This window comes from Rhinolophus hipposideros, assembly GCF_964194185.1.
Source record: "Rhinolophus hipposideros genome assembly, chromosome: 4".
Lineage (NCBI taxonomy): Eukaryota > Metazoa > Chordata > Mammalia > Chiroptera > Rhinolophidae > Rhinolophus > Rhinolophus hipposideros.
Genome location: NC_138050.1, coordinates 41,632,873 through 41,653,946, shown reverse-complemented (window position 1 = coordinate 41,653,946; position 21,074 = coordinate 41,632,873). Strand labels below are relative to the sequence as shown.

Genomic DNA, 21,074 nt, shown 5'->3' with positions numbered 1-21,074 from the left:
CTGTATCAAATGCTTTTAGGAACAACTAAATTAAGGGTATCTGAGAGCTCACAATTCTCAGCTAGTACCCAGTTTCTATTAGGAATTTCACATAAACATTTTCTGCATTAGTAATTTATAAATATATTTATTATCATGTTCTATATTCTCACTAAATAATTCGCAGACCTAATCAAATCTTCTTGCCATGATAAATTAACCACATTACTAGCTGACCCATCAAAAATTATTCTATGAAAGATAAACAGTTTCCTCCATAAAACCAATCTGTTATTTGCCTGGACATTATATGACTACTGGTTTTCAAATACCTTGGGATTTCTGAAAAGGCATTCACTACGAAAGACTCTGAGTGAATGCTTACCATGAAAGCATTATACAGAATTTTGCAGGGCAGCCTTGTGGAGACCACTGACTAATAAAATGCAGACTCTGAATCACAGTTTTCTTTTACATCTGAAATTTTTACACCTCATCGGAATTAATCTTCTTAATTATTAGATGAAGATATAAATCCTAGACATTTTAAATGATGGCCATAACCATATGAACATAGTGCACCACTCCCCCATTTTTCTCCCCCCACTTTCCTCCTTCCCTCCCGCCCTCCCGCCCTCCCTCCAGCTGGCCTGAGCAGTGCCCTTTCCACACTAGCACATTGGTGCTCCTTCACCCAGGCTTCTGCTTCCCTCTTCCTCCAAAGAGATGGCTGCTTATCATACATTCTTATAAGAGTTCTTCCTGGTTAGACCCAGGAGAGCCTTTTAATCCATGACTGGCTGGGAATCAGCAGTTGTGTCATCCCAGCTCCTTGGATGGGTTTCAAATGAACTCTTCAGTCTCTTTCTAGTTACTATTAAAGTCCCTCATTAATGGGGCCAGTTAAATATGAATCAGCAAACTTTCTGAGTTTCTACCACCCTCAAAAAAGCTGCTTTTTTTCTCAAGACAAAGTTCCTCCCTGTAGAGGGTCATTGTTCTGTGAAGCACCAGTTTGAAGGTTCCCAGGTAACCTTTAGGACACTCCATGGGAGGCCCAGACAAAAACCACAATGTGCTGAGTCTTGGGACCTTCCTTTCTTTTAGTATACTAGCAAAATCCTACAAATAAAGGTCTGAACTAAATAATAATCCTATGGGGGGGGAATAACAACTGCATCTCTCGTTCCTCCTACTTCCCTCCTTGCCCCTCCTCCCACGAAAAAAGTAAAGAAATGAATTTAAATAAATATCCTAATGCAAATTCAACTACCACTCTAGAAATTTAGTAATGGACCAAGAGGCCTTTGACCTCTAGGTCTCTGGGTCAAAGATAATTCAAGCTGTTAGTGATAAAATGTCACTGTGATCAGTGACTGGTCAGTGGCTCCCAGGTGCAAGGGAGTGACTTGGTGGTCTCAGAGCAGCTGCCAGGCACAAGTGTTCATGACTCTTCTGCATGTACATCATTTTTCTACAAAGAGCATCCAGAGAGTCCACAGAGATCTGTCTTGTTATTAGGGCCTCTTGCATCAAGGTATCAGTGCTAATAAAGTTTCAAAGCATTGAGACGGCACGACCCCATACCATAAATGAATACATGAATTCTCTCTCTCTCTCTATCCCTCTTTCTCTCTCTCTCTCTCTCCCCCCTCTCTCTCTCACACACACAGACACACACACACACGCACACACACACACACACACCCATCACCATCCTCGTCCATGTTATAACATTAGAACTTTATATTAATAGTCATCTTGTCAGTCAATATTTATTGAACCCACTTGGATACAAGATACCATGACAAGGAACAAATAGATATAAAGCTTTCTTTAAATGTACTGCAACCCTCAAAATAATTAAAATCATATCAATGATGTATGCTAAGCTGCTATTAGATGGAACAGAAATACATCTCTCTTACCTGGAAGCAAAATAAAAGCCCAAAGCCCAATAAAAGAAAAGTTCCATTCACACTCAGTGCCAATCTTAGATTTCAAGGTGTAACATCATAGTAATTAAAATTCCTACCCTGAAATCTGGGTGGCCGGGTTCTAGTGCTAGTACTAATGCTTTTGTTAGACCTGTGGTTTTCTTCCATTTAAAAAGATGTGATTCGAGCACATGACCTCTGCAATAATCTTTCCAGTTCTAACATTCTATGATTTTTCCCAGGACTGTACTTGTATTTAAGAGCAAACATTTTAGGCAGTACTAATATTAAGATTAATTTCATTATTTACTAGGAAGAGCTATTATTTATTTACATAACAAACTTAGCAAACACGATGTTCCAGGCAATGGTCTAAATATTTACAAATATTAACTCCTTAAACTGCATCAGCATAGTTAGTTTCGGAACTGCCTCTATGTATGTAAGAGAAAACATAATAAAAACATTTTAGGGTTAGCAAGAATTTCAGATTGAGCAAACCTCTAACTCCTATTCATTAGTCTGAATAATGAAGCAGATTATTACTTACTGAGAGCTTTAAGATAAATTGTGCAAATTTAATCCAGAAAAATAATGAATGGTCAATTTAGGAACAAATCCATGAATCACTGACACTGGTGATTTGCATTCATACTGCAATATGATAGTAACCTAATAACTAAATACTAACTGATAGTAACATAATAAGTAAACTGCCACCCATGAACTCCCACTGTCTGAAGCAAATTAGCAATACTCCCTCAGTCATTCAAATATTATATAAGTTCTTAAGAGCAAGGATTATGTTCCCAGCATAGTGCTGGCCCCTGGTTTTACAATAAAGCACAAGACAATCATGACTTGTGGAGTTTACAGTGTAAAGATGTGAAATGCTAAAATCTGCATCTATACCCACACCATTAAAAATTCCTCAGGGTGAGGACAAAATTAAAATATGTAAGTGACACAATAATAAAATGTAAGTGACACAATAATAAAATGCTTAAAATACTATTGAGGTTGCTTTGACCTTTGTCCCACCAACAAAAACAAAAACAAAAGGATAAATAGTCAAAAATCAATCAATCAATAAAGCATTCAAAGATAATAAAATACTCAGAGAAATAGAATATTCAAAGTATATTTCTCTATTATAGAAAACAAGGTGATAGAATATAGAAAGCTAGCTATTTATTGACACACATTTGCTGATGTCCTTACAGTTTAACGGCTCAGCATTTATACCAACTCCTGAAATATTAGAGACTAGCGATCACAAAAGAAATCCTATAAAAATTAAATCTATCTGACCATTTACAATGTAGCGCTAGTCAGTTTTAAGTATTATTATTTGTTAATACTTTTTAAAAATAATTAAACTGAAAGTCTGGAAACATAACCACATATTCCGGCAATGTGTTAATTTAGTACTTAGAACCCTATGTATGTATATCATTCCCATTTCTTATTTCCTCAAGTGGCCAGAAATAGAGTGACTTTTCCCATGAAACCATCAGCCATTACTTAAAGAAGAGGCTTTTAGTTACAAATGTACCACGAAACATGGCAATTCTAAGGATGTCCATTATTTGCTTAATTTGTCAAGGGAGTTTTCAATAAAGCACTGTTTATTCATCATCACAAACTACATTCTTAAAAGTTCTGAGTAGGGAACATTTTTTATATTTTATAGTGAGATGACATACTAATACCAGCCAAACACTGAATCTTCCAAAGCGTTACTACCCTCTGTGAGTTAAGGTGAGACTTGTAAGACCATTTGGGGGGTGAATAAATTGTTCTCTAGATACAGTTGTGACTTATTTTGCTCAAGAGCAACAGGATAATTCAGGAGCTGTGCCATCCAGCTGCCGATGAGTTTCACAGAAACGAATCCCAAAAGGGCATCTGTGTTCAGGTCAGCAGTCAATTTATAAAATCACGTATTGAAAATGACAAAACGAGCTCTCGGACCTTTTCTGGCTGCCTCTCTCATGGAATCCTGTCATGTCAGAGGTGGAGGAGCCTTAAAGTTTTCCCAAAGAGGCTCATGTAGTTGCAGGTCCCCATCAGACAGGTGCCACTACACCTCTGGATCCAGGCAGTTTCAGTCCCATACTGGTGCGTTCAGGGCAAAGCAGCCAGATGGCTGCATCCCGCCTTCTCATCACAATTTCAAGAGGTAGAATGAACTAAGCCTCCCTTCAGTGGAGGGGCAGGGAAACACTGACATAGGGCTTTACCTTACAGAGTATGACCACAGTCACCAAATTCAGATGTGGGGCTTTCACTGAGCTTTTTAGGTTCTGTGAATATTTATTCTGTTTGATCTGAGAGGAGAGCAAATCTGGGAAGTCTCCGAGGCTATACTCTCTATCCTGGTCCCTTAGTTTCTGTTAATTCCTGGGAAAAGATAACACATAACCTCTCTTACCTGCCTTTTTTAAAGTGGATCATAGTCCTTTTTGAAAAGGTGTAAGTAATATATACAACATCTAAAACTCTAATTTTGCTTTCCAAATATCAACATATAAAAAATAATTATTTCCACTGATATTTTTCTTTCCTGTGAGGTTAAGGGCCATGGAGAACACACAATACAATCAACATGTGAAAAACAAAACAAAAAACCCTTAAGACGTAAGTCCTCATTTCTATTCAATTTAATATATGGAAAATTATGTATTTCATTTTCCATTCAACTCAGTATTCAAATAATTGGTTTTCTCTTGACAAGTCCACCATCTCATTTCCATAATTCCTGTATGTATAACTCTTTCCCAAAATGGATAATGCATGAGCAGTTCCCTCCCCTGCCCCCCAGGGAAGATTCCAAGTATAGAGCAAGGTGACCTCACTAAAACAAATTACAATCACCATTTATTTTCTGTATTCCAACTCATTCTTCTGGGTGCAATATAGCAGCTTTCAATATTTTTTCTCAGAAATAGGTGACAATAATTTTCAATATTACTGCTATTATAACTGCCTATAAAAATCTACCATCTCAAGGGCTTAAAAGCAGGGTCCCTTTTTTTAATATATTTAAAAACAACTATAATTTTAAACAATAAAATATTGTGCTTAACACAAATACTGTCACTCTGTTGGCAGAGTAAAGAGAATATGCCAAAAGAATACAAAAGCAGGTTTGATACATATACACAAAATAACATCTACTTAACATACAAATGAAAATTTTTGTCAATGAACTTACTATACCTCACAACACAATTGGAGCATACTCCAATTAAATCAATTCATAAACTACAATTATCTGTCCTTGTAGCTCAGGAAACAAAATAGTCAACAAATGGATAGAGAAACATGATTCTCACTCATTCTGTAAATATCTCTACGTAAAGTACTCTACTAGGCACTACAATACAAAGTTACCCTTGACCATTAAGAAACGGGAGATTAAGGGATGGAAAAATTACATCTAAGAACTAATTGGCATATATTTTAAAAGATTAAGGATGTGTGTGTGTGTCTGTTATTTAAAATGAAAGTGCACATGCCCTGTTATTGTGTCAATCTGTTAAAATATCACCACTAGTTTTGCTCCATTCTTCCAAAATGATTTTATCTATAGGTCAAAATTCAAGCTAAACCTCAGATTAAAAATGTCCAGCTGGCATTGTTATGAAGGTGTTACATACCTGGCATCCAACTCTCACCAATGATCCAAAGCTATAGAATCTGCTCCAAATAGATTTGATGTGTATTAGCAACAAGATCATTATTTACAAAGAACCTCTGCATATAAGACCCTGTGAAAAGATGCCCAGGTTTTATAAAGTTATCTTCTGAGGGATTAAAATCCAGACAATACTGATGGAGACATATGTAGTGAAAAGATACTATTAGATGAGTAAACACTGAATAAAATGCTTAGATTTTTATTAACATTTAAACCCAATAAAACCGATCATTTAGTCCTCACTGTGCTCAGCACAATAAAAACACTAATCCTCAGAATGACCACATGAATTGCTCAGTATTATTTTTTACCATGTATACATGTGGAAACTGAGGCTTAAAGAGTTTTTGTCACTGTCAGAGTTACACTAGTGGAAGATTGTGTGGCCAAGGCTCACATCTTGCCTTCAGAGGACAGAGCCAGAGTCCTGCCTCTCCACCACTGGTCTGATGGAACTAAAACCAGTCCCTCCCTCCCTTGGGATGAACAGCAATTGCTAAGCCAGGCCACCACTCACGTGTCCCAGAAACCTCAACATGGTGTTGCTAGAAGTCAAATTTTTCATGCTGATATGTTCAGAATTACATTATATTCCAATACAATAATTCAGATTTGGCCTGTTAGTTCAGAAAGAACAGAGCTGATTTTTTCTTTATAGTGACCCCATTCAGAAAAGGAACTTTTATTTTTAAGGTGAATAGGCCAGATTTGGGAAGAAGAAAAAATACTATTCAGTTCTAAAGTGATGATGAAAGTCAGGATATTACTGGGGTAGAGAAGGTTGGATCAAAGGTGTCAGGAGTGAGGCCACACCCAGGAGGTCTCAAGTCCAGGGATGTCTTTTTTGGGGGGATTTTGTTTCATGCCATCCCTTGTGGAATAAGCAGATGGGGATTCAAAATGTCATCCACATTTTGTATTTCCTTCACTCCAGTGGGTTTGGAGAGGAATAAAAATATGCTATTTAGCATAAATACCCCATTGAAACTTAGAATCATCAGAATGATGATTTAAAATATTCATTTGGGTTTCACTGAAGTGCTGACTACATATGTGCATGTTTTAATCTAAGATCGACCCTAACTGAGGTCACAAATGGATATAATGTTTGCTTCCATTCAAAAAAGTCTTCCTACTATATACTCATTTATTACATTAATATATAAAACAAACACAAAACAACCCTTTCATTTAAACAGCCATAACCATTAAAATAGTATAAACTCATAAGTGAAAAGTAAACTTTCCAAGGTTGGGGTAGGGATGGGAAGGTCCACAGAAAAAATAAATTCATATATTAAGTCTTGTTAAATGTAATTCAAATATTTACATTATAGATTCATTGTGCTGTGTCCAAAATGACTTCCCTTGTCCTACAGCCTAGTTTATTAACATAAACGACTATTAGGGCAAGTTACAACTCTAATTGTCCTCCAATATGGCAGCAAGTCCAAGGAATAAGAGGGGCAGAGGGGAGAAGAGATACATTCAGACACAATTAGAAACTTTTTCTAAATCCTGATGAGCTTAAGAATATAAGGAACATTTGATTCACAAAGTACATATTTCTAAATGTTAAATGGCAACGTATGTATTTATTTCTATAGAAGAAAGCTCTCTTGTCATGAGCATTAGTTTCCTTTTAAATACCTTCTATCTCCTTCATTTATTCTTTAATTTTGGATGCATTTCTTATCAGCTCACATGTAAATATGGTTTCCTATTATATACAAATGAAATTTCTTAATAAATGACATACTAAACAGCTTAGATCCAAAACTCTAAGTTGTAAAACTTTAGGGCTTTAATAGAGAAAAATTTTCTATGCATAATTGATATTTGAATTTTGCCTTATCATAAGGTTGAAATGCATTTTTTTTAAATCATAAAATGTGTAGGAATTTCAACTTGCAAATTTGGAGTACTTAAATACAAGACATTCAGTATTCAAAACATTACACTATACGTATAAATGCTTTTATTTTGAAAAAAAATATTCCAAATTGGAATCTAGACATTTCCTTTTAAAGATTGGTTTTAGATTCATTATGGAATAGCTAAGGAGACTGCCATATCCTTTAAAAATACAATTTGTCTCTACGATTATGAGATTATATGCAACAAACAAATGAGTTACAATCACAAGCACAAACACGTACCCTTTAAAAACTGGCTTTATCTAAATTTTAACCTTATTTATAAAGTAATATAGGCCATTCAAGATGAGATGCATTTTCACTTGACAATAAAATTCACACATTAAAACTACTAGAAAAATTGAGTATATGTAGTACTGTGAAACTGACAAAATATTTTTAAAATATTATTCTATAAAATAAAGCTAGGATTACTCACCAATCATCATTATTTCCTACTTGAATCTCTGTAATAAACTCTGTAGAAATATGGTGGTTAAGATAAAGCATGGTAAAAGTTTGCTAACAAGTCCAATAAAAATAAAAGTTATATTTTGTGGTACAAATGCACTACTTTTCTCTCCAAGGGAAAACGCTAGTTGCCTTGGCACTCTATGCTGAATTCATTTTATATGGGTATCATATGACCTGATCTATTTATTGGAGAAAATGCCACCAGCTCAATGATTTCCTAGCTCACATTCCTTTTACATATTACTTTAACCTCATTTAATTTCCAAAACTTATAAGAAGTTTTTCAAAGTTGTCAGTAGTATATTATTCAAAATAACATGTAAAGTATAAAATCAAAGTACTAAGTACTTTGTCCAAAGTACTAGAGTCCAAATATTAAACTATATGACATTGACAATATTCAGTCATGTATGACCTAAAAAAAATTGACAATTTCATATGGTTTGACATAATAAAACATTCCCTGACTCTCACATCATTGAAACTGAAACTCAACAGCTGCCCAGAGGAGCCAGCTGCCTGCCTATTGAAGCTGTGAAATGAAAGGTTTGGGACACTATGGCAGAGGAAAGGCTACTTACTTCCCATCAATAATACCTTTCTTGGACCAAAACAATGTGAACATTATTGCACTTTCAAAGGAGAAGGGGAGTAATATAACGGAAGTCACGGTGAAGATGACAAGTGCAGAGTGGAATAAATCATGAGCCAATAACAGGGGCCATGTGACAATATTACAATATTAGTCCATGATCCAAAAGAATTAGTTATTCAAACCCATTTTCAAAAATGTATAACTCAATCAAATGTGGATTCTACAATATTTCAGCCAGTGGTTGAGGATATAGTGTAAAGAAATGAAAACAAACATGTTAGTAAAGACCCTTGGTTTAATTTTCACGCTTTCACATATAATTTGGCAATGCCACAAGTGAAACTTAAATGTAACTAACTCTCTTTGTGGGGACTGCCTGCACTTATTCCAAAGGAATTGCTGTAAGAGGCAACAGAAAGGTGCTTCTAAGATGCTTGATTCTCTGGGGGAGAATTGCTGGTTAAAATTAATCTCACAGATGTTCCCTTGCAAATTGACAAGCACATCATCATTACCAGAATAATGTTTCAGAATGTTCTGATTCAGAATTCTAAGTGAATTCGGGCTATTTTGTCAAGCTGGAAAACAAACTCCTGTAGAAGCAGCTAACTCATGAAATCCAGACCCTCTACTTCACAGATTGCTCAGAATATCCAATTTAAGAAAAAACTAGAAAAGGCGTCACTTTGGGGAATAGCAGTGCAATGCTCTTGGAGCACCCTCTGGAGGACAGACAAAGGTGACACTGGTAAGAGGAAGAAAGCAGAGAAATCGGATCATCTCTGGCCTTCCATAGATCTCACTTGAGTTGGACTCAAAAATGCACTTGTTCAATCTTAATCGAGGTGACATGAGAAACATGCATGATTAATTTCTAGTTTAAAAATGCAAACAAAAAAATCCAAGGTGTAAACAACATTCTCAAGTAACTGTTTTTTAATTAAAAAGAAGAAATGTGCAGATAAGCCTACATTCTGAATTCTTTGGGGCAATTTATTGCAGATTTAAATACTAAATCTTTAGGTATTTAAAAGAAAAGAGATGTAAAAACACGATACTTTCATTAACAAAATATCAGTAAGCAAGGTTATACAGGGTATTATTAATTGTCAAATTTTTAAAAGCAGTCTGCTTTAAGTTTATTAAAACTGAAAATAGGGCTGTCTTTTTTTGTTTTTCAGACATCTCACTTTTTCTAAACAACAAACACTGACATCTATTGGCATTTTGGTAGCTTTCCTTTTGTTAATCCATTAAAACTCATGCAAGGACACACACACGTGCAGACCTGTGTAGGAGTAGGGTGAGTTCAAAACATCACTTATTCCTGTGGGGAAATTTCACTGTATGTATGTAATACCTAATAGCATATTTAACAGATATTATTTTCCTCTGGATAACACAGATCCATTTTTAAGCTAACACCATCTGATTTAATATTTCGTAGTTTCTGTTTGTCTAAAGGAGAGCTCCAGGATTAACTAAAATATTAGAAGTCCCTTTAATTTGCTTCTTTGAGCAAATAAAATCACTCACCCAAAATATTGACACTTGATTTGTTTTCTTCTGTCATAACAGAACGATAAACTCTCAGAACTGTGGAAGTCAAATTTAATACATTACTTGGAGAATGCTAATAAAACACTGATTTGGTAAGAATCATACTCCCAGAACTTTAAATACTACATATAAGCTATCCTAGTGAGAAGGAGGAGGAAAGAAAATAGTAAGAAATGTGGATTTATTATATTCATTATTTTGTTTAGATTTAGAAACACCTGCACTCAATTCTATGATCCTCACTGGCAATATACAGTTACACTTGATAAAAAGATAACAAAGTGCATGTTAATACCCACTTTTCTTTTCAATTGCTGCAATTTGTACTAGTCCCAACAGAGAAGATTATGAATTCTATATAATAAAGTGAGGTTTAAGCATCAACTCTTCAGTGTTGCCAGAAAAGGAGTCATGTTTCAAAATCTTCTCATAGCTTGAAATTTCAACGTTTTTTACCAGTGATAAAATTATGCTGCACCTCACCCTACTTTCAATATTTAGACTGAATTCAGGACTGTTTTCATTACATATATACGCAGTTATGGTATTTGACATACTTATCCACTTTTCTCTATATTTACAGGTAATAGATATTAATATTTATACTCACTCTAATCTATGGCCAGCTTTGGATTAATTTTTTACCATAAAAGGTAAATTTTGAAAATTATATCAAATATCTTTGCAAAGACACAGACAATTTGTTACTAAAGTAATTTTATAAATAAAGCTAACATTTATTGGGCACTTATTACATGGTGGGCAATGTTCAGAATGCTTCCATGGATTATCTTGCTTTAGCCTCATAATAACTTCATGGTAATAATAATATTGTTATCCCAATTTTATAAATAAGGAACTTTAGGCATGGAGGGATTAAGTAACCTTCCCATGACTCTACAGTTAAGGAGCAGCAGAACTAGGATTTAAACCTCGGCAACCGGGCTAGAAAGCTAAGTACTAGGCTTCCTCCTCTTGCTGCCCAAGTGAGGCATTTTCCTTCCTAAAGGACAGTGATGAAACACACAAAGTGTGCCAACTGTAATTGAAAAAAGCAAAAAAGAATGAAAGGCATTTACCATTGCCCTTTTTCGTATGAAGGTTACATAACATTTCAGCTCCTGCATCTATAAAACAGGATAATTAAAGTCAAAATACAAGATGCGTGTGGAACTATTATTATAAAGAAGAATCAAGGTAACTCACATAATTGATGGTAGGAAAAGAAACATATCTTTCACAGACAACAAAAGAAGGTGTAGCAAGTGGAGGACAAAAAGTATTTTCTAATTTAAAAAATAAAAAGCATAAAACTCTTAAAAAGATACACAAAGTATCAGTTATACTGCCTGGAACAAGGTAAGATATTTGATACACAGTAGCTCCCTTATTAGTAAATCTGAAAGTGTTCGGCCTGATGCCTGGCCTGGAGTGAGGTGGTCACTGTTCTCACACTGGTTCAGTATTTTCTGATTACATATATATTGTTTTTCTCCCTATTCTTCCATCACTATCATTTGATCATTTTGCAGATATGAGAATAATACACAACGTGTCTCCCACTCTTTCTGCGTCAAAAGAATTCTTCAAAATAAATCCCATTTCATTCTATAAATACCACTTAATGTTTTTAATAATTACATAAGGTTAAGTGGTTACAAGGAACCAGGTTGAAACAGATCACTGGACATTCCTCCCGTTCTGTAAACACACACTGCCCTGGTAGTGACAGGACACTTCATATCCAAGAATGTTTACAAGCACTTCAGCCTGGGGAGCCACTTAGTTAATGAAACAGGTAGGTGATGTCATGGGGAGCACAGGGTGCTGCTTCAACCCATTTGGGACACCGAGTTTCTCGAGTTTTCCACGACTTGTACTCACAAATGCCCCTCTGCCAGGAGTGAAAGGAGGCCCAGCAAACAGTTCTAGAACTTGGCGAGGCTTGGTAATGAAATTTGTTCCAGGTCATTTAAAACAGAAAAAATAAAAAATCCTTTACAGTGATTTAACAAAAGAAAAACATCAGCAAACAAAGATTTGTAAAAGAAGCTTAAAGCCAAATACCAAAAAGAAAAACAAAAACAAAAACAGAAGCTCTGGTTTTGTAATTTAGGCTTCAATAGGAGCTGAATCAATATGAGCCTGGAGGAATATGGGAGGTCCAGCGCTGGAGGCCCTGGATGTTACAGGACCCTTGGTACATGGATCTGAGTTACAAAGCCCAGGATTATGCTGAGGTTGCTTATTTTCAGCAAAGAAGAGGAATCAATGGCTCCAAAGGCTTGGGACCTATTAGAGCCATTATTTTGGAATAGATAATTCTGTTGAACATCTGCAGCTCTACTAGTGTGCAATTCAATATTCAGTTAATTGTATAAAAATGCAGATGCTATGAAATATAGCCATGTATGTATCACATATCAGTCACACATGGCACATGAAAGTTAAAGAAGCCTTTTTCCCCTGAAAATTTCCCTCCAACAGATGTGTTTATGCCTCTGCATATAATACAGCACACAGCGGGGCTGAGAGCCTGCGTTCTCGCAGCATTATATCTCCCCCGACTGCCATGAAGTAATGTTATAACATCCAAAGAGAGGCTGGGCTGTTGCAAATATATCATCTAAGACAAAGTTTCAGTGGCTGTTTTAAGAAAGAGGTGAAATTTGGGATTGAAAGGTACTAACCCAGGAACTAGCCAAGAGATAGGTGTCCTCATAAGTCCTAATTTGGGCTGGCACAACAAGTGGCAATGCTACAGTTACGGCATCTAGGGGTCGTTCCTTTGAGGATGCCTGAAAACTAAAGAGTGCAAAAAAAGGTGAAAACGAGGTGTGGGTTTCTCCCATAAACCATTATGGCCATCACTTATTCCTTTTCCTAAGGTGAGGAAAAGTACATTGGCACTTACCATTATGAGGAAAATGACAACAAGGAGAGAAACACAAAGCAATCTTATTTAATGCCCTGTGCTTTTATATAAAGCTATTTTCAAGTTGACCTTTCTTTTCGAATCAAATGAAAAATAAACATTCTTATATGGTTTATATAGTTTAACAAGCACAAGGTGCCCTGGATGGGGTAAAATTTCCTCCCTAAAGAAGACTCTGACCTAATTGAAAAGAGAGACATATATACTAAAAACTAACTAGAGCCACTTTCACCCCAATTTTTCTGAGAAGATCGTACAGAGTCTGTCACGTAAATAGAATGCTGATCTATCTGGTTTAGAGAGAATTACAGCTGTGAGACAGGAAAGCAGAATGAGAGAGAGCCACCAAGAAACTCTCAAACCCATGTCAACAGAGAACATCAGGTAGTCACAACACAGCTGCCTACCTATGTAGTAGATATGATCTGCAGGCCACAGAAATGCCTGGTTGCTCTTAAGTCTCCCACAGAACTACCTGCTTATCTGCAAATGTCTGTGTTAAGGCATTGTTGCCAAGAACTCTTGACAAAATGCAAAGGTATTACCTGAAAGAGATGCTACTCCAAACCACTGCCCCTTCCTTCATTCATCAGACCTCCTACAGAGGACCATAGAAACTTCTGAAGGCAGAGTATTACCTACAGGACAGGAGAACACATACAGGGCCCCACAAATAACTCTTTACAACTTTATAGTTTTTGTTAAGGCCTAAGGTCTCTTTAATTTACTGTGATGACCTTCAAAAGGACAACAGAGGTAGTCACTTAGGGCGGTTGCTTATTCAGCTCCCCATTTCATACCTCGTAGAATAAAATGCTGTGTGGTGTCTCTAAAACATAGGGTAAAAGTAAGAAAAATTCCAGTATACCCTCATGAGGGTTAATGAAAGGTAATTAGGAGAATCTGATCAGCAGTATCTTATTATAGAAACATGCTCAGGAATGGTCAGTAGCCAATTACTCTCTGTTCAATTTCTGTTTTGCTGAAAGCCGGCTTAATAACGTCTTTGCCAACAAGCCAGGTTCTGAAACGCTATCAGCGATGCCAGTAAGACTAGGCAAATTTTGTTTTCTTCCTGCAAGGAACAGGCAGATACTTCTGCTTATCTTCTTCAGCCACAGTATTACCAAGTGCTACTCAATTTATTCTTCAGAAGTGCTGTGTAAAAAGTGCTGAGGGATTCTTTAAGTGAGTTGTGGGGGGGGGGAGCCCTTATAGGCTCCCTCTTTCTCTACTTTTTAAAGCATCCTCTGAACTCATTCACTCATAAACACCTATTCATTTGGGAGGCCTCCTCTGTCCAAGACAATGTCAAAAGCATCAGCTCTTCTTAGAGAAATCTAAGGTGAAACTGTCATTCATTTTCCTGTTGATTATCAAATACAAGATTTGTCTCTAGAAAGCCTCAACTTCCATTTCATTATATGACCCGTAAACAACTGAATTTAAAAATTCAGATAAACTTTTGCGTTTTGGCCCCTCTTGGGAACATAAATGGATCATATTTATTAAGGAGGAGCTGAAAAACATAACCGCTAAGCTGAAAGTTTGTGAACTTGTTTGGAACAGACCTGATCCCTGGCACTGCGCTAGGTTGTATCTGCTTCGTTAAGCTACATGGGCATCTCACCCAGGTGATTCGATTTCTAACACCGCAGGACTGAATCAGGGTGAACATACGCATCCTCCGCGACCCTACACAGCCCGCCCCTCCGTCCCAAACCCCGATGCGCACCCGCTCTTGAGGCCTCTCTTCATCGCCAGGTTCTTGCGAGCCAGGCACACCGAGGCGAGCACCATTCCCGCTTCTCTCGCTAGAGGGCAGACGGGGCCCGTGCAAAGCCCTCCCGGCGCGGGACAGGCGCGCACCAGCCTCCGCTCCCGCACTCCGGCTCCCGCTCTTGGGCTGGGCTCCGTGGAGACGCTGGTCAAAGGCCGTGCCTGGGAGCGCTGCGACCCTCCGAGGGCGCTGACCCGCGCTACGGCCCCTCGCCTTGCGCGTGGGGTGTGGGAGCCCAGGTGCTGCTGGGCGCTCAGGTGAGGAGCGGCACCACGGAGGGCGAGGACTGCCTGGCTGCGCGGACGCCGGGGAACGGGGCCAGGCGCCCGGAGCGCGAGGCGCGGGCAGGCGAGGCACCAAAGGAGAAGGAGGAGGAGGAGGAGAAAGGGCAGGATCGCGGAGCCCCGGCCGCACGGCGCACTTACCTGTACTCGGGCCGCCCGCCGGGGGCTTCTTGCCGGAGCCTCGGTCCTTCTTCTTGCCCTTTCCCTTAGCTCTGCCTTCTTTGCGCTCGGACATGTCGCTGGAGAATTGCACGCTCTACGCACACGGCTCCGGGCGAAGGCAACACGCGGCAAGTTTGGTCCCAGGGCTTGGATCGCGTTTGAGAAGTTTCTCCCTGGAGGGGGAAAGCGACCCAGCTGCGGCGCTCTCGCAGCGCCGGCGCGTCTCCTGTTGCCTGCGAGGAGCGGCTCGGAGGCGGCGTGCGGGCCAGGCCCCCTGGGACTAGCGGTCGCTCAGGCAGGCGGTCGCCCTAGCTCTCGGGGTTGCTCCTGTTGCCCAGGAAAGTCCGTGGGTCCCGCCGCTGTCGGCTCCTGTCCTGGCCTCTGTCCGGCGCGCTTGCAGTCCGAGGAGGAAGAGGCGTTCACCGTCCTGCCCGCACTCCCATCGCCCAAGCAGACGCCGCCGCTCCGCTACTGCCCTCTGCGCGAGCCCGGAGTCCCGACAAGTTTTGGGGAACTCCTCGTCGGCTCTTTTTCAATTGCCCCACAGCCACCCACCTCCCGCCCGCAGGTTGGAGGCTGGCGCCTCCTTCTCACCCTCCCCTTGCCTCGCCCCCTCCCTCATCCCCACCACACCCCCACCCCGAGGCGCGGACACGCCACCGGGAGGAGCCTGGGCTCGGAGCTCCCGGGCGCAGCCCCTTTCACTCCCGAGCCCGGCTGGGCTGGCGGGCGGGGGGCGGCGGCGCGCTGAGCGGCTGCAGGGAACCCCCGACAGGGGTCGCTGCAACCTGCGCGGAGATGCCGCAGCCACCGCCACCGCGGGAACCGAACCGAGCGGCCCGGGGAGATGGGAGGCCCAAGAAGAGACCTAGGGGCTCGAGCTCCTCGCTCTCCTCCGCAGCCAGGCAGCATCCCGAAGGGCTGTTCCGTTCCCTTTACTGCGGATAAATGTTGGAGAAAAAAGTTTGGAACTCTTAACACCTGCCCCGCAAATGAAGGCTCTGGAACCCTTGGGCGGGAGAGTAACGTTTGCTGTTTCCCCAGGAGAGTTTGGGGTTCATGCCTTTCTTACTTGAGTGAAAACCCCACACACACGTGGAGCAAAGATAAACTCTTGATGGAAGGGACTTTGAGTGTAAGACAGTCCTGGGTACACAGGAAGGGCTCAGTGAACCTTAAGAGTGGTCAGCTCGTACCATCTTCATAGATCTGCCCCCTGAATGTGTGTATCCTGCTTTCACGGATTTAATAGCATGCCCGTTGGAACTCTCATCTTCAGCTTTTCCTAAAATAAATAATAATACTCTGACGTCTTCAAAGAAGGTGTCCTAAACCCTATCTCGCTACAACTTAATTGGAAAGGAACTGTACCACCCTGGTTAAAAGGCAGTCAACAATAAAATGACTGCAGTACCTGGGCATCCCTCGGTTCCGCTGAGTGAGAAAGCACGCAGAGAGAGGGAGAGTGCAGAGAGGGCACTGGAGATCTTTAATTCATTAATGCTTGCTTTCTCGGATTCAAACTTGTCCTCAGAACTGCGGGTGAAACCTGCTTCTCCTTCCCTTGTCCTCCCTCTGGTGGAGAATTCCAAAGAGCAGTGAAACCCAGAAAACATTAGCAATGGGCCGCGTAGGACAAAAGTTAAAGGCCACTCCGCTCCTTTAGTGTGATCTGCACCACTGAATGATCCAGAATCACGTAAAGAAAACATTCTCATATCACAGCTGTGGCTACCTTCGACTGTTACTTTACAATGATAGACTTGTGTTGTGGTCAGGAAGAGTTGAATATGAACAATCCATATATGAAATTGATTACTCCTATTTAAAAGTGACTTGCTCCTGATTTTCTATTCTCTGGGATTAATGTGAACCGAACCGTTACCTGCATACAGCCTTCTTGGTATGTTTTCGAATTGCCACAATTTAAATAAAGGTGAAATCTGGAGTGCCTCCTTGTATGTGGGAAGGAGGGCAAACATATTTATTTTAAAACTGTTTTAAAATAAGAATAATTTTATTTTCATTTAATTTGCATTGTGATAAGAACCAAACTCTGTGTGTGGGGGGGGTTAATTGTTAAAAGATATATTAGCAGTATTGCTATCATTATTTATTCTGAAAAAGTTTGGTGTCCAAATATCTTCTGATAATCTTTCAACAAACAAATGTAAGTTTTACTGGGCCATAAAAACAACAAAATCAGGGAAAAGATGAATATATCTGAATAGCACTATAATATTCCACAGAGTTTAATGTGAAATGGAGTCCACATGGCTGAAATAACTCTGCTTTCCCAGGAGGGGCCACTGCTCAACAAGCAGGAAACAGCAGAATTCAGAAAAGTGGGGGTCCTTTCAAATAGGGTACTTTATCTCCTGGATATGAGACCCTGTAAGGGCTTAGTATAAAACAGCTACATGTTATCAAATATATCATTATTTTAGAATTGAAGGATATAAAGCAAAAATGTATTTTGGAGTTTAAAATGGATATCTTATATTAAATGACAGCTTAAAATAACTGCAATCATGTTCCATAACATTTTTCTTTGACTAGGCTTAACTTTTAGAAGCACCCTTAGAATCTACAAAGCTGGTCAAATATACCTTGTTTTAGTAATTCCCATTTGAAAAATATTCTAAGAAAGTTTTTTAAAGAAAAAAAGTGAAAGAACATTAACATTTGAAGATACATTGCATTTTTGCAAAATATTGTGCATGTTGACAGTAATGGGAATTTAATTTGGAATTCTTTTAACTTTTTAAAAATAAATAAGATAATTTATATAAAGATTACTTTAAAAAACAACAACTTTGCAACAAAGTTGGTATTAAGGACGATACATGAATGCAAAAGAAAATCTCACTAACCAGAGGCAACTCCAAAACAACCACTAAATATGCATGGCTTATTCATTCATTCATCCAGCATTTATTGAACATTTATAAATGCTGGACAGTAGAGAAACAGCAAAAATCGCCCTTACTGTCATAAAGCTAAAATACTGTGAGAAAGGCATAGAAACAAATTATTTCAATACAAATGAAAAGCAGGGCCAGATAAGTTTTCTGGAGCCTGAAACTCATAAAATTTAGAAGATCTTTTTAAAGGAAAAGAACACAAAATTAAAAATGCAAATTTAAGTCCAAGAACATTAGAGGGACCCTTGGACGTGACAGGCCCTAAAGAGTAGGATTCTCGCTATTCTAAGTATATTATTCTACTACCTGTACAATGATAGTGATGGTAAAGGACAATTCTATACTATCTTAGAGATTAATAATACTATCACTATAAATAGGAGACATTAACAAGCTATCGAAAGAAATACACCAAAACTGAAATAAGCAAAGGCTATCATGTGAGGAAAATGAGATGAAAGGAGCCTTAAGAATTTACAGATTAGCAATTCTCCTGTATGTTTAGTTAGACTCTTAGAACAAACATGCAAGTCGAGTTTGTTCAACAAAAGGCTTCTGACCAACAAGATGCCCTGGAAAAACTGGAGATGGTATCCTCCATTACATTTGGCAAATAGTTAACAGAATTACTAATTAACCATATTCTGTCTGCTGTGAAGAGAGTCAGTTTGAGAACAAAATTCTGAGTTTAGAATCCAAAAATAAATACTAAAATGGTAATGTCCCAACAACACTGAAATCAAATCTGTTTTTCTGTTTGTTTGTATGATTTTTTTAAAAAATTGCTATACACCGATGATGATGATGATGATTAATGATAAGATTACTCTCATAATTGTAGGGATATATCATAGATTATATAGCTGAATGCTAGTGCCGAATTTCTTTTTGTGGACTCTATTTGATAAATAGAGACAATATCATAAATCTCTTCCATAAGCAGATGAAGATATAAAACTTAGTAGTTTCTGAAACATTTTTATTTATTTTAAGAAGAAAAGTCTCATGCGACTTCCATTTCTCTTCCTCACCTTCACAGTAATTGTCTTTATCTTTCTCAATCAACATGTACTTAATAGTGACGTGTATGTGTTACAAGTACCTCAAATGTAAATATAAATATATAATGCACATACACATCTATAGACATGCATGTGTATATACATCTGTGTTTATTTGTGTGTGTGTATGTATACGTGTGTGTGTGTGCATAGTTATTGTTTTTCTTTCCCCTACTGGGAATGAGAAACATCTGTATTTGAATGTGAGACTATAAAAGGAAGAGATTATATATGCTACAATCTACCTCTTTCATACTACTAGCCATTAGTAAGCATCTAGTAAGCACTAAATAGTTTTGCTTAGAATTAATTTAAATAGAATAGGATGTAAAAGCCTAATTCTAATATTACCATATGCTATCAATCAATTACTAATTACTTACTCTGACAATAATCTTTGACACCTTTTCTACATCCAACTCATACCCAAGTCCTGTCATTTGATTTCAGTTTCCTTTTATCCATTTTCACTAAGTACCACCCAATTCCAAGCCTTCTCTTTGCTTTGCTTTGGCCATAGTACAGTTATCTACCTGGACTCTCGCTCCCTCCAATTATTTTGCCACATACAGCAGTCAGGGGAGTCTTTTTGAAATGTAAATCTAACCCAGTCACCCTTTGCTTCACAGAACCATACTTCAGCCTTATCTCACTATGCTTCATCCCTCACTCTCTGTGCTTCAGTCTTGGAGGTCTCTTTGCAACATGCCTCTAAACCTTGCCATTCTTCCCAGCCTGTTTCTTTGCACTTGCTCTTTCCTCTGGCTGGATTTGTCCATAGCTACTATACTTTGTCTAATTCCACTGATTGCTCAGGTTCCCACTGGATTCCAGTTACTTAGAAAAGCTTTCCATTACTTTTGAAAAACTTGGTGAACATAGACTGTGACTATGTTCTTTGTTTATTTAGTCAAAATTAAAAATGATAATGATGATTATAATACCAGGGATGACACCTTGGGATAGCTTTTGTTGAAATATACCTTTCTAAGAACAAGCGTATAAAATAAAATCTTGACTAATCTGTATAATCTTTCAAAACTTTAAGAAGAGGTGAGGTGGTAACTTTTGTGAAATGGTAAAATTTCAAGAAGGATAATTACTTTTTTGTCCTAAATTGCTTGTGCAAATTTTGCCTGTAGATTAAATTTATTGGCTCTATTTCCTCTCTTGGGTTCTTGTGACATGTCGGAAAGACCCATGCATAAAACAGCTGGGTTTTAGTAAGCATGTTCTAATAAAATGATAGTGGATGAAAACTTGCAAACACACCATTGTTAATGGAGAGTTAAAAACTCCTTTCTAGCCTGGGCATAATATAAGTTTTCTTTCCCTGTATGATTAGTTTTCTCTTTACAGACTAGTGGTAAGTCCACATGTAGTCATTTCTGCAAGTTGTATCCAGTAACCACCTTAGAACTAGTGTTCAGCTTTAATTCCTCTAATATTTTGCCCCTTTCCCATCATCCATATCTATATGGCAAATGCAAAAGTATTGCTCCATGCATACTTTGGGTTCAGATTCTATGAACATCTAAAATACAGCAGAGAGAAACATTCAGGTGCTTCCATGTCTTTTAAGAGTCATCGCACAAGATCCTCTCCAAGGTGTTAACCTTTCCTTTCAAGAGGCACTTTATTCATTCTTGTGAAAAGATTCACCTCTGTTAAATTTAAAATGGTGTTAAAATATAAATCTAATGTCATGAGTGATGAATTAGTACTTTAAATATTTGAACAGTAAGAGTAATTGAACACATCAAC

At 38.4% G+C, this 21,074-nt stretch overlaps 1 protein-coding gene across 6 annotated transcripts in view; it reads right to left on the bottom strand.

Moving 5' to 3' along the window:
- Window positions 1-21,074, bottom strand: part of NRG1 (neuregulin 1) — a gene marked incomplete at both ends in the record, with an annotated part of 1,021,509 nt that overhangs the window by 191,199 nt on the left and 809,236 nt on the right. For 4 of the 6 annotated variants that reach the window (XM_081045634.1, XM_081045633.1, XM_081045635.1 and 1 more), the window contains one exon: window positions 15,305-16,056. The exons of 1 other annotated variant lie outside the window; for it this stretch is intronic. In XM_081045634.1, the coding sequence (XP_080901760.1) occupies window positions 15,305-15,398 (94 nt within the window). Of the gene's footprint in view, window positions 1-15,304; window positions 16,057-21,074 lie in introns of those variants that run through there. One more of the 6 variants, XM_081045636.1, reaches the window with a different exon arrangement.